The sequence below is a fragment of the Manis javanica genome, chromosome 6 (genome assembly GCF_040802235.1).
Source record: "Manis javanica isolate MJ-LG chromosome 6, MJ_LKY, whole genome shotgun sequence".
Taxonomy (NCBI): domain Eukaryota; kingdom Metazoa; phylum Chordata; class Mammalia; order Pholidota; family Manidae; genus Manis; species Manis javanica.
Window position 1 is genome coordinate 116,276,334 of NC_133161.1, and position 14,540 is coordinate 116,290,873.

Here is a 14,540-nt window from a genome sequence, read left to right on the forward strand (position 1 = left end):
GGTGTCTACAATGTGCCAAGTATTACTGTAGGCACTAGATATGAACTTAAAGAAATAGGACAAGAAATTGTCCTAAATACTAAATGTATTACTTCTAAAGAAGAGAACTAAGCAAACCAATAATTACAAGTGTTGGTTTTTCAACCAAAGCCAAAATAATATTCATAGACTGCTGAATCAAGAGATTTACCTTGTTCATATAGAATAACATTTCTAACAAATAAGCTAAGTAATGAAATAATTCCTCCCTGTTCAACTATTCTGTAAATGGGAATCTCTTTTCTCTGAAAGGACAAAATTTCTACCGGAAGTATTTCAGGAGTTACCTCTAAAAAGTCAGCAAATTTCTGTGCGGTAGTAAGAACTTTGTATTTAGTCCTCATTTCTTAATAAAACTACTCAGAAATGTAGATAAGTCAAGGCCTGGCCCTGATGGAAAAAATGACTTTCATGGCAGTGGAGAATTCTTTCAGAATTGCTCGAAAGGTTTGTTTGACACATGTGCCTGGTAAAGTGTAAGTGGACTGAATGTGCAAGTGTACCATCCCTACAGAGGAGATGAAAATTTTACTTTCTGGTCAAGAATCCTTAGAATATCAACCTTTCTATCTGAAGCTTCAAAGGGCTATACAGTTTCCAGCAGAGGCTTACAAACAGAAATTCTACTTTGTATACTACTTTGACTACAAGTTTGCATTCTACTCCACTGAGTTATAAGGTCCACTGCTCATAAGCAAGAAGGAGCTAAAAATCATTAAGACATCAGTAATATAGTTACATACTCAAGGGACCCCCCTGAAATCCAGCCAGTTTTAGAACCTTTTTATATAAAGTGACTAGTGTCAGGGAAGAGATTGGTACAGATTGGAGGCTGATGACAATACAAATACATTTAATTTGAAAAGATGAATTGCACACAGAACACTTTAAAGGTCCTTGAAGTTTCAAAAGAATAAAAGGTTACAGCTGTTTGAGAGGATTAGAAAAAAAGAAAAAGGCTTCATGAAGGAGGTAAACAAACTGAAAAGTGGACAAGCCTCAAGAGGGTGATGCATGGCACAGATCATTAACAGCATATGCAAATGTCAGAGACATGTAGGTTACACAGAGAGCCTTGGAGGTAAGGCAGAAAAACAGGGTCATACTGTGGAGGCTGTCCTGCAGGAAGAACCAGTACGTGAGTTAGTACTAAGAAACCACACAAAAGTTTGGGTCCAGAAGTATTATGACTGCCAGGACACTTGAAAAAAATTATTTTGGCAAACGAATCTAAGATAGACTGTACAGTACAACCAGTTTTAGCTATCCTCTTTTAGTCCCTAATTTTTTATCTTCCCTGTAGTTTCTCATTCTCAATTCCTTAATCTGTGCAAAAAATTCTAAATTATCGAGTTTTTAAAAATATTAGCTAGCACAACTTAGTAAAAACAGCTATTTTCCTCTATACTATTACCTAAGTCATTAATAATGTTAGCCTGAAGAAGCTTCCATGGACCTTTGTCTTCATACATTCTCATCTCCTCTCATCCTAACATTAAATTATGTAAATTAATCTTTGAGAATAGTCTCTTAAAATCAGTTGTGAACATTTACTCCTATGGTGACTTCATACATTATCATGGATTTCCATACCATCTATATGCTAATAACTCCCCAGTTTTTATCTTCAGCCCACCCTTCTCCCTACCCTCAACTTTATACACCTGCATACTTGCCATCTCCACTTGTTCCACATCTAAAAGGTATCCAAACTCAAGTATCTATAACAGAACTTAAAACCTTTGCACCAAAACATATCTCTCCTCTTCCTTCCACACCTCAAATAATGGCCTCTTGATTCTTCCAGCTGCTAAGGCTAAAACCCTGGGGTCCACTTTGCCTCCTCTCTTTATTTCATGCTCCCCTCCCACCTACACCATCATGAAAATCCTGTCAGTTCTTCTTTCAAAACATACACAGAAAATATTTATGTATATAAAAAATTAGGGGCTCTCTTGTCCCCTCCTGGCGTGAGCCAGGAGCTCTATTCTCTCACTTTATTTCTAAATAAAAGCCTGTACTTTGCTCTCCTAAAAAAAAAATAATAATAATCCCTTCTATCTCCTCAGCTACTTACTTGGTCAAAGCTACTATCATGTCTTGTGTGTGTTACTGCCAAAGCCTAACAAGATTCCAGCTTCTGCCCTTATTTGCCTTCTTAACAAAGAAGCTAGGATGGTTCTGTCAAAATATATTTTCCGTTCACTGCCCAATAATGGCTCTTCATCCCACCTAGGTCAAGTTTAACATGGCCTGGCCTCCCATCGTCTCTCTAACCTGGAGCTTCTACGTCCTTTTCTTCCACTCACTCCACTCCGGCAACACTGGTCTCCTTGCTGCTCTTGTACACATTAGATGCGTTCCCACTTCTGTTTCTTATGCAAGGAGTGCTCTTCATTCAGATACACAGAGATTCACTGTTTTATTTATTTCAAGTTTTTGAAACAATGTCACTTTTTCAGTGAGAATTACCCTGTGTACCCTAAGCCACCAACACGCCTAGCACTCAAGGTCCCCACTACCCTGCCCTACGATGGAGAACTTTCTAATATGCTGTAGGGTTTATTATTTTTATCATTTATTCTCTCTCCCCACCCAAATGAAACTCCATGAAGATAGTTGCCTCTGTCTGTTTTGCTCACTGATAGATGGAAGAATGAATCCCAGAACAAAATAATTTGTTTTACATGAAGTGGACACAAATTCAAGCCTTTCATTCTATAAGGGAAGAATTTAAGGACCAGTTTGACTTCTTTAAGGTTAAAAAGTAAAGGGCTAAGTCCAGAATAAAACCGGTCTCCTTGGCCTATGCATTTTTCCAGAACACTAGTGGAACATAAGCAGTACCTATGAAAATAAATTTTAAAAACAAGCAAATAAACAAGCTTATATACATACAAATACACTTAACAGATACAGAAATATCTTACATTAAAATATCACCACTGCCCAGTAGTAGTAGTATACACGGTAATTACATACCTACAAACTTCCATGACTTACCTCTGCCACAGATTTTTTTGATGTTTCTGTCATAGTTTCTCTTAATTTATTTGCCTTTTCAAGTTGGGCTTTTAGTTGTTCAGCTAATTCCTTCAAACAGAAAAACAAGAAAAATAAGAGTGCTACATAGTTTCATTCTTCACTGTAGAATACTTCAGATGTATATGACAGAAGGGAAAATAGAAGTGAACACCCACGCAGACATCACCTCCATTCAGTCCCCAACTCCTAGCCTAGTACACCGCCTGTGAATGAGCTCACCCCAGTTACAAACTTCTCAAATACCTGTGGCAGTTGTTTATGCTCTGAAGGTAAGTAATTACAAGGATATATATTTTAGAGGAACTAGGGAGATGGAAGAAATACAAAACCTTCAGAATGACATTTGTTATTCCTTAGTTATTATAAACTTCCAATATTCAAAATGTCAGTTACCTGTAATAAGGAAAGATCACACAATTTAAAATATTACCTTCTTTATTGTTGAGTAATTTAGATAAGAATTATGAACATATTTAATTTTTACCCTAGAAAGTCTATAGGAATTTATAAAAATCAACTGACATATAAAGCTATCAATCACAAAGAAGTAAATTAAATAAACAGAAGTATATAACAAGCCAAGAAGAGTGTTCTCCACTGCAGTGGTTCTATGCAAACAGGAACACTTCTTTTAACATAAGTTAACCTCCTAACTTGGTGACCTGTCTTCCACTATTTTAACTAATTGCTTTGTACTTTCAAAACTCAAACTTCATTTTCATGCTGTTGTCACTTTGTCTCTCTGATCAGTTTCTGGGTTTAGCTGAAATTCAGGGTTACCAAGGACCAGATTCAAAGAGAGAGAGCAGCATATGCAAAATATACCTTTCATTAGACATAAAAACTAATAAAAAATAGAAGTATCTTATTTGGCCACCTTTTGTTCTACTAAAGAATGTTGTACTGATAATACACCAAAACAGAAAGCTACTGAAAAATCACTTACATTCGGATTTAAGATGAGTACATACATATGACCATGAGGGAATCTATTCTGTAAAGACACAGAAAACTGTCTGATGTTGCTATTCTGCCATGGGCAATATAACATGTATAACAGGAATGTGAAAATACAATAAATAGATAGATAGATAGATAGATAGATAGATAGATAGATAGATAGATAGATAGACAGACAGACAGACAGATAGATAGACAGACAGATACCTACTTGTATTCAATTTTGAAGTAAATCAGTCTTAAATCAACATATTATTATGGAAATTAAATAAGCTAATCTATACAAAGCATCTAACACATTATCAGGCACAAGCACACTGCCTTGCCATTTGAGTAAATGAATTAGCCATCCTTTTTAGGAGCTCATTTTCTGGTTCCTAAGTAAGGGAATTTTAGAAAGTAATTTGCACTGTTAATAATACACGACTAAAAAGGGGAAAGAAGAGAGTGACATTTTTGTCCCCCTGAAGTATGCTCAATAACTTAGAAATGCAAAAATAAAGCAAACAGCAAAGTAAAAAAGAACTTAAAAAACATTTAGTTCCCTAGAACCTTAAATTTCAGAAATCTGACAGAGAAAGTAGATAATTTACTTAGCGGTAGACAGTACTGTTTTTACAAGTGTTCAAGAAATTCTTTAAAGAATCAATAAGCAGCAGTTATTTTCAAAGTGTGCTACATTCACATTGCTAAGGAACTTCCAAAACTACCTGTAAGAAGTTAAATATTTAATTACTATTTTCCAAAAGAACATACAAGTCTTACCATATTTCCCATCATTTCTGCCTTGATGATCTTGGCTCCCAACTTATTCTTCTCATCAACACTCAAGATGTGGATGGAATCATCCTCTGGACTGCCTCTGTAAGGGGCAGAGTAAGAGTATAGGAAATGCAGTTACATTGCACATAACATCGTCAAGACTCAAATGTTATTTTGATTGGCCTCAACAAACAATTCAGCACCAACAAATCATGATTCTGACACATTAAAAAAAAACACCCTCAATGTTCCACCATAAACCAATAGTTTAAGGTACTCTGTTACAATGCCATGATGGCCTATTGGCATTATAATAACTGACTAAAGTCCCAGAAACAATGAGATAAGTAATGTAAGTCAACTAGTCTTCATTACTTAATATTCCCATACTCATTCTTAAAAGGAAACAGAAGAAATTTAAATTCTAGAATCACACCATAATTCTACATGTCTAGGGGAAATTTGTCTCATTCAATGTGATAAATTATTGATAATCTAAGAAACTGTAACCAGGAAATGACATATTTAACTGCATTCCAAAAAACAATGAGATGTGCTCTTTTGCAAAATCAACTCAGAATCAGTCATACAACATAAACAAATTCACAACTAAGATCATGTGCCAAACCTGTACTATAGAAGTCTCACAAAAGAAAAGAAAAATTTCCACCCAAGGTTAAATTCCTGGCATATACACAGTTTTCGCTGCTTACTGCCTTAAGAAAGGCTCAAAACTACAGTGAAGGAAAGGGGAACCCAGGCAGAGCCTGAAGGACTCTTTAGTAAAGGAGACAGATGAATCCAAGAACTTCAGGACAGCTAGAAAAGAGAGAGCTGCACAGTGAGGGAATCCCACAGAACTACACAGCCTTCCCTTTGAGTATTCAGCAAGAAACTACTTGTACTCAGGGAAAGAACTACTCCAAAGAATACAAATATAAAGACATATGTTAAACATTAAAAGGACAGAATCATGTTTAACACTGGTCAAAAGAAAGCTGAAGTGGCTTAGATTACAGAGAGAAAAATATTACCAGGGACAAAGAAGGTCATTTCCCATGAAAAAGTCATTTCATACATTAAGAGTACAGAAGAATCCCTAAAACAGTTACATACCCAATAACAGAGCTTCAAAATACATAATGCAAAAACTGACAGAATTACAAAGAAAAACAAATCCACAATTATACCTGCAGGATTCAAGACCCCACTCTCAATATTTGATAGCATGAGTAAACAAAATCAGCAAGGATATGGAAGACTTGAATAACACTGTCAACTAACGTGACCTAATGGACATTCATAGGATACTCCACCCAACAATGAAACACATTTTTTGCAAGTGTATGTAAAACACTTACCAAGACAGACCATATTTTGAGCCACAAAACAAGTCTCAACAAATTCAAAGATATTCAAGTCATACAAACTGTTCTCTGACCACAGTGAAATTAAATCAGAAATCATTAACAAAGATCTCTAGAAAATCCTTGACAATTTGAAAACAAAATAGCATACCTGTAAATAACCCATGCACCAATAACAAAATCAAAGAGAAACTGAAAACTATTTTGAATTGAATAAATACATAAACTCAACATATCAGAATTTGTACGATGTTGCTAAAGCATAACATAGGGAGAAATTTATAGCACTAAATATTTAGAAAAGAAGAAATCTCAGATCAATGATCTCAGCTTACAACTTAAGTAGAAAAAGAAGAGCAAATTAAGCCTACAAGAAGTAATAAAAACCAGAGTGAAAACAAATTAAATAAAAATCAGAAAAACAATAAAGAAATTCAATGAAACCAGAAGCTGTTTAAGATAACCAGTGAAATTGATAAACCTCAAGCTTACTGATCAGGGAGAAAAAAAGACACAAATTACCAATAAAGAAATGAAAGCAAAACCACTACCCATTCTAATAACTTTACAAAAAATATCCATATGGCAAAAAAGCACATTAAGAAATGTTCAACATCAGGAGTTACTAGGGGAATGCAAATTAAAACCATAAGATACTGCTAAGAGCCACGAGAATGGTGAAAATTAAAAAGACTGATCATTCCAAGTTCCAGAACGGATGTAAAGGAACTAGAAGTCTCATATTGGTGTTAATGCACAATGATACAACCACTTAGTAAAACAGTTTGGCAGTTTCTTAAAATTTAAACAAATGGTTACCATATGTTTGAGCCATTCCTCTTCTAGATATTTACCCAAGAGAAAAGAAAGCATATAATGAAAGAAAGCAAATGAGTGGTTGCCTAGTGGAGTTGGAAGTGTATGGGGAGGGCTGAGAGGCAGAGATTCTGAAAGGATACTAGGAAACTTTGAGGGCGGTGACAGTTTCATTAGAATACACATACTTCAAAACATACCAAACTGTACGCTATATATCTAAATGTGTGTGTGAGGATATATGTATGTGTGTATGTGCAAATACACACATATATGTGTACATATATATACTCACACATACATATATGCAGTTTATTATGTCAGTTATACCTCAATAAAGTTGTTTTTAAAAACCCTCAGAGGTGAGTGATAAAGAAATGTTAATGCTGAAAAAAACCTGTCCTAATTTCAAATATAAAGGATATATATCCACATTCATGGTTTCCCTTAATTCCTAGATTTCATCATATGCTATTAAAATTAACTACAATTTTCAACATACATTCTGAGCAAGTAACAGCCAAATATATAAACAGACCTCCAAATCAACACCTGACCAAACAATTATATACAGAAATTATTTTTTAATAGTGAATTCACCTGAGGCAACAAAAGAATAGAAATCTTTTAATAGATAACATTTGAGTTTTTCTAAAACAGGCATTAATCCCTGCAAGGATTTCTGTAAGAACTTCTCGTATGATGAAAGGAAAGACAATACTCAGGTGCTTGGATAAGAAACCTAAAATATTTCAGGTAAAGCACCATAAGAATGCTACACATTTTTTTTCTTCTCTCTACATTTTAAAAAGCAGTTAAAAAGAAGTTCTTTCACTCTACATTTTAAAAACCAATTAAGATGAACAGTAGGGGCACTTGCCTTCATGTAATCAGGAGAGCATTATTACTTTTTATTTGTCTCTGTGGGTTGAGGTATTACTTGTATCATTAGTTGTACTTTTTTGTACAGAAAATACTTTTCAGTAACTTTTTCAAATTAAATTCTGAGATACACTTCATTTTTATTGTACTATAAATGCAATTTATTTGAATTTAGGCAAGTCAAGCATATTTCAATAAAAAGTCTTACTCATCAACATAATTTTTCTCAATCTGCATTCTCTCCCATTTAATTAATTGTCCAGAATTCCATGCTTTGAAATTTTACCATTCCTATCCTTAATATGGAAATCAAAAAAATCAAATTTTACATATATGTATAATGCAAAACAAATTAAATAACCACAATTCACGCCCTTTCTAAAAAGTACCAGTGCAACTATTCCACCACAAATTTAGCTTGCTCCAGATTCTATCTCGGAAACTGCCCAACTTCCAAAATGAGAAACTCTGGCTGCTTTTCCTGCTGTCTTTTCCTACCTTGTTTTCACTGCCAACTACTTTTGTATGTGACCAAGTTTTGCTTTCCAACAAAGTTTGCGTCTAGTTTGTCTGTTTTTCATCTCAACCCCCAGTCAACTGAAAAAATAGAGAGGAAAGATAAAATGGATAAGGGGTGATTTCCCCAATATTTCTCGAAACCTTTCTGTGTTAATCCAGTAGATGCTCCAAACACAACACCAAGTCTACACAGGATTTCTTATTGAGCTCAGTCATTCAGAAAATAAGCCCTCTTGCAAGCAAGCTTGAGTTTGACAGAATCAGGAAGGCCAAAAGCCATCCATCAGTCCATCCTTCTTTTGCGGAGGAAAAATTTAGGAATGTGAATAAAATATTGTATCAAATGTCAGTATGTCAATAGATTTCATGCCTACTAATAGATACCAATAACGTAAAAGTTTAAATACCTAAAAACATACTACTAATCAAATCTAAAACTCCCAAATGGAAGCTTTTCATGAAGCACCAAAGGCTGTTTCTTTAAAATGCCAATCGTAACTTTGTAAGGTCCTTGCCAAGAAGTGGGAAATCCCTCTTTGTACTAAGAAAAGGGTTTTGGAGTCGGACTGATAGGGATTCAAATCCAGTTTCTTTGCCATTTACTAGCTTTATGATATTGTGCAAGTATCGTAACCTCTCTGAGACTATAAAATCAAAAATTTAATGCCTACCCTCACATTATCAGAATTAAATGAAATAATGTACACAATTATGGTATGCAGCAATATAATGAAATTCCAAACACAGCACTTAACCTAGTACTCAGTAATGGTTAGTTCCTTTTGCCACTGAGAGCCCATTAATGAGTCAAAGAAGAATCTTCCAACTAATCCTCCATTCAACATGCTTAAAAGCCAATGGGAAATCTCTTCAAGAAAAGAAAAAAAGAATTTCTGAAAGCTGGTACACAGATAAGAAGTAACCAAATCCTTTCAAGGAACCACAGAATTAAAGCCTTCATCACTGAGCCATGGATGTGAACTCACCCTCCTCCTCTCTTCTCCATTTACTCGTTTGGTTCACTACTTTGTCTCTCAAATATAACCTCCTAATCAGTGTATCAGTCTCAAAATCTGTTCCATTTAACAAACCAACCTCTCTAAAATACAAATATGATCAGTTTCAAATCCTTGAGAGACTTGTTTCTTAACACTAGAATATTGCCCAACTCATAAGCATGACTTCTGGAGCCGTTTACATGGTATTCAGGAAATATTTTCAGTACTTGCCTATCCACCTTCTTCCCACTTGACTATATTCTGTAAAAGATTCAGGGGCTAAGCATTATACTAGGATTTTGAATGCAAAGACTAGAAAGAGATATACCTTTCCCTTGGGGAGCTACTGCATCCAACATTCCAAAATACTATTTGCAAATGCTCGACTATACAATGCTGTCTCATGTCTCATGCTTTTCCCCTCATGTTGGTTGACCTTTCCACTTACTGCCTAATGAGTTCATCCTTCAAAACTTCACAACTTTCCCTACACACCTTTCCTGGATTCTGTTCCCCATAATTATATCCCAGAAGAATTAACCATCCCTTCTTGTAAGTGCTGAAAGTGTAAGAACCTATATGTGCCATGTACTTATATGCTGTATTTGTCCACATGTTTACAAACTGCCTCTATAATACTGTGAATTCCTTGAAGGCACAATTCTATATCATAACCTTTTTATACCATTCAATCTGGGAAAATGAAGTATTCAGTAAATATAAGATGAAGAGCAGAAAACTTGTCAAAACCATCTAATTTAAGTTCCGAGGGACATCTCTGACACAAATACAACCTCCCTTTGTTTCTTCATTCCTTGTCATACCAGCCCAGAACCTTTTTTTCAAAGTTGAATGAGTAAAAGAAACAGTCCATTTCTCGGACTTTCAGTTTCCAAGGATTACTTAAAGGAAATGTGAAGTGCATGTGGAACAATAATTTTAAGGTAATTTTGTTTCAAACAGTCATCAATATTTTTTGGTAAAAATAAAGTAAGTTATGTTCGTTATGCTTCAGAAGATTGGAGACTGACGAGAATTAGGCTTGAGATGGATTAATGATTGTACATTGAGCATTGACCCCCCTATACTGAATTTTATTGTTGTTAACAACCATTTGATCAATAAATATGAGAGATGCCCTCTCAAAAAAAAAAAAAAAAAGAAAGGAGAGGATAAAAACAAAAAAAAAACAAAAAAACAAAAAAAAAAATAAAGTAAGTTAATAGCAGTAAGTCATAACAATGAGAGGACATCTCCATTTTGTGAGCACTGTGTGAATCAAACTGTTATATCACCTTTTTTTTTTCTGAAGCTACCAAACTCATTTGGTCCATATACAGACCAAAAGGAACACCAATGTGCTGGGATGGATCATAGGTCGAAAAACCATGTCCCATGTCATCAGAAAAGAATTCCTATCCTTGTCTCCTGTCACCCACAATCTGTCATCACATTTTCCTCTTCTTTAACATTTGCACCCAAGGCTAATCCTTCTGCTTGTACCAGAACACTGGATCCTACACCCACCCACACTAACCTTGGGACCTTGCTTAGTTATCCCATCTATCATCCCTCTTTATATTTAGCTTCTTCTAAAATTGATACTGACTACTTCCCATTAAAACATAAACATATTCAAGTACCTTTTACCCTAAAAGAAAAAAAAAGAGGGAGAGAGTGAGGAAGGCACTTCATTTACCTATGTCTCCCACATGCACTTTCTGCCTTGACCATCTCATAACCTACATCACAATTTAGTCTATGAAATCTGGTTTATAAATCCTTTTACAATTATCGTATTTTTGACTAAATTGCCAAAGATCTCTGTTGTTGTCTACCCAGAGGCACACCTTTGCCATTTTACTTGACTCTTCCTTTTGAGAAACTTTACTGTCCTTTCACTTCTCAGTGTGCAAGCTTAAGGCTTTAATCAAGAGAAGGCAATGAGGTGTGCTGAGGTCCAACCAAAGCTCGTAAGTGTAAGAAGGTAACTGGAATTTCACAAGACCTTTAAAAGAGGCATCTTTCACTATCATGAAATTCGTACTCACATCTTTTTTTTCTTTTTCAGGCATTCCTAACAGGAATTAAATTGTTTATTAATAGATGAGGATATATAAGATGATGTATCAGGAATTCTGATAATCTCTAATACTAGTATTTTCAATATTAACAGATACTTCAACACACTTAATAGAACAGTAATAGGTATCAAAAAAAAGACATTAAAATGAGAGTTGTTGGGCCCGCATAACTGAAGACATTATGTCACCTTATCAACACCACAGTAAAGACACTGCTCTGTAGCAAACAGCAAGAACTAGGGGTTTCCCAAACCATTTAAAATGATGAGCAGATGCTCTAAAAGAAACATCACCATGACATTTGCAATTACCCTATAAAAAAGAAAAAGTACAAGCAGTTCTCATTTTCCAGGATTACTATTATATTTCAGAAGTCCTCTTCATAATTAATTTCTAAATAGCAAATCCTATTTTTCCATTAAAATCTACTCTCTTTAACACTCACACACACACACACACACACACACACACACACTGGCTGAAAACTTCGGAGGAAGAAGTAATTTAAAAAGCTCCAGCCCAATGACATTTCAGAAACCTTGAGTATACTGCAATTATTCTTTGCCTGCTGGCAGTATTCACAGATCTCCTCCCTTTAATTATTCTTCTCTTACCACTTGTTTTCAAATTTTCTCCTGTCTAAGAATCTCACGACTATACTTAAACCTTCAAAACCTGGCATCCTTCTCTTATCCTTAAGGCCTAACATGGCAAACTCTTACAATAATGACACCCAAAGGTAAAAATAATATATAAAATGGGTTAGTTCCTGATATTAATTTTATAAAATCTAAAATAAGGACCTCACATTACTTTTTTTATTCTTATTACATACTGCTGTACACTTCAAACTCATGAAAATACATAGCTAAAATATTTTTCAACAAAATTATATACAAACACATTCCATTTCTAAGAAAAATAAGTTCTTAATCACATGGGCCACAACTACGGGATGTTTTGGCTACTTAAGATAATTGCGGGGCCTAAAAGGGACAAAGGAAAATAATGATAAATCTGATCACATTAAGAATGAGTGAAAGGATGAAAAAGAAGAAAAAAAGTAAATCTAGAAATGATGAAGAAAAACTACATACATTACATGACAACTATAAAGAGCTCTCACAAAGAACTTAAAAGGTAGGCAAAACATATGACTTGCTAACAAAAATAAAATAAAAATAAACAACATTTATAAAAATATGCCAAACTTTACCTATACTTAAAGAAATGCAGATCAAGGAAAAATTATGTTTCTCAACTATACAGATGGCTAAGATTAAAAAGTTCAACAATACTGACAGCAAGGAAGATAAAAGTTATCCTAATATATGACTGGCAAAAGTGTAAATTAGTTAATACAACAAAATACATAAATTTAATTTCATTCCTTGGAATTTATTGTACAGCTATAGCTACATAATATACAGGTACACATACAAAAGTGTTCACTGCAGCATTATTTGTAAGGGTAACAAACTAGAAACAACCTAAAGTCCATCAATAAGAGACTGATGAGAAATACTAGCTGGTATCTAAGTTTCACAATAAAATATTAAAGAGCCTTTAAAATGAAAAAAGTATATATACATATGAGCTAATGTGAAAAGATCTTTAAGATACACTGACTAGAAGTAAACAAGGTTCAGAATAGCATGTGCATTGTGAAGCTATGTAACTTAAATACACATTAAGTTTTCTATAAAGAATTATCTGTTATTTCTTGTTAAAAGGTCACAGCCCCAGGAAATGGCTGTTACATACATTTGCAAGATAAAATACATGACACCCAGTTAAATTTGAATTTCAGGTAAACAACAATTTTTTTAGCATTAAGTATGCATAAATATTGTAAGGGACCTACTTCTTGCTTATTTGCTAAATATGGCAACCCTAGTTACCTAACACTGTGCAAAAGTGACAACCTCAGTTGCCTCACTTTCCACATCTGGAAAATAGAAGAGTAAGACTAGTATTTCTTGTAGTTGAAAATCAGTTTTATGATTTTTTTCTTCTAGTTAGGAAATTCACTCGCTCTAAAGCTCCATAGAATTCTGACATTTTATAAATTCAACATAGATCCAGGATAATGTTCAGATAAACAACAAACAGCTTCTACCAGTTCTTCACTGAATCTTCCCAGTCCCAAAAAAGTAGGCATTCTGCAAGGTTCTCCCCTGGCCTTTTACTTTACACCACTCTAAATTCTTCGGTTTTTTTTCCTTTCACCTACGTGTATGATTCCTAGACTGTTCCTTCCCTTTCCAGTCAGTCAATCACAGAATTCCTGGACAGCCTCAAACCATCTGTAACATCAAAATTAACACAGCTAAGAAAGCACATTGTCTTCAGACCAAAAAATACAGCTTTCAGTGAGTGCTGTATTACAGTGTATCTACCAGAAGCTTACAATTTAAATACAACATACAAGTATGAAGCAATTAGAGAAACCAATGGAATGCTAAGAGTATTTTGCTTAGCTGCTCACAGAAGTAGACCTACAGATCACCCAAATGTGAAGCCAACCCTAGTGATATTAGGAAATAAGAGCCTCACCCCACTAGCAACTGGGGACTAGAAATAGTCTACCTTCCAGAACACCTGGAGGGAAGCCCGGACAATTATATATATATTTGGGAGCAAAACCTTGACTTGAATAAGAGCCCATTTGATCACAGCTCCTACTATTCAGTCCAGATTTTGCCAGCTCCTTCTCAATGAAAGCCACACACAGTGCTTTATAAGCCACAGCTTCAAACATACTCATTAACAAAAGCAATCTGCCACACTCAGGACCCAAAACTACAATGCTTATACCTACTACTGCCTGTTAGGGTCCGGGCTTCCGAGGCTTCTCCAGAGAAAAAACTACACAGGCATAGAGATGTAAGTTCAAGCAAAGTCTTTATTCAGCCAGCTAGCTGGGGTCCAAGTGTCAGCCCGACGCAGCGGGTCTCAACAAGGACCCCAAGCACTCAGAGCCAAGGGTTTATATAGCCTTTTCAAAGCACTTAACTCATAGTAATTTTCCACAATTATACATTATTCTTGCAAGACATACATCCTGG

The 14,540-nt window shown here is 34.9% G+C and overlaps 2 protein-coding genes across 21 annotated transcripts in view; one reads left to right on the forward strand and one right to left on the reverse strand.

The window, feature by feature from the left end:
- LOC108384619 (acetyl-CoA acetyltransferase, mitochondrial-like) overlaps positions 1–14,540 on the forward strand; it is a 186,636-nt gene that overhangs the window by 92,710 nt on the left and 79,386 nt on the right. The window lies entirely within an intron of this gene.
- The window catches only part of LOC118969720 (CWF19-like protein 2), an 80,984-nt gene that overhangs the window by 16,459 nt on the left and 49,985 nt on the right, over positions 1–14,540 (reverse strand). Inside the window, 2 exon segments of the mRNA XM_073239333.1 lie at positions 3,043–3,132; positions 4,810–4,906. Coding sequence (XP_073095434.1) covers positions 3,043–3,132; positions 4,810–4,906 — 187 coding nt within the window.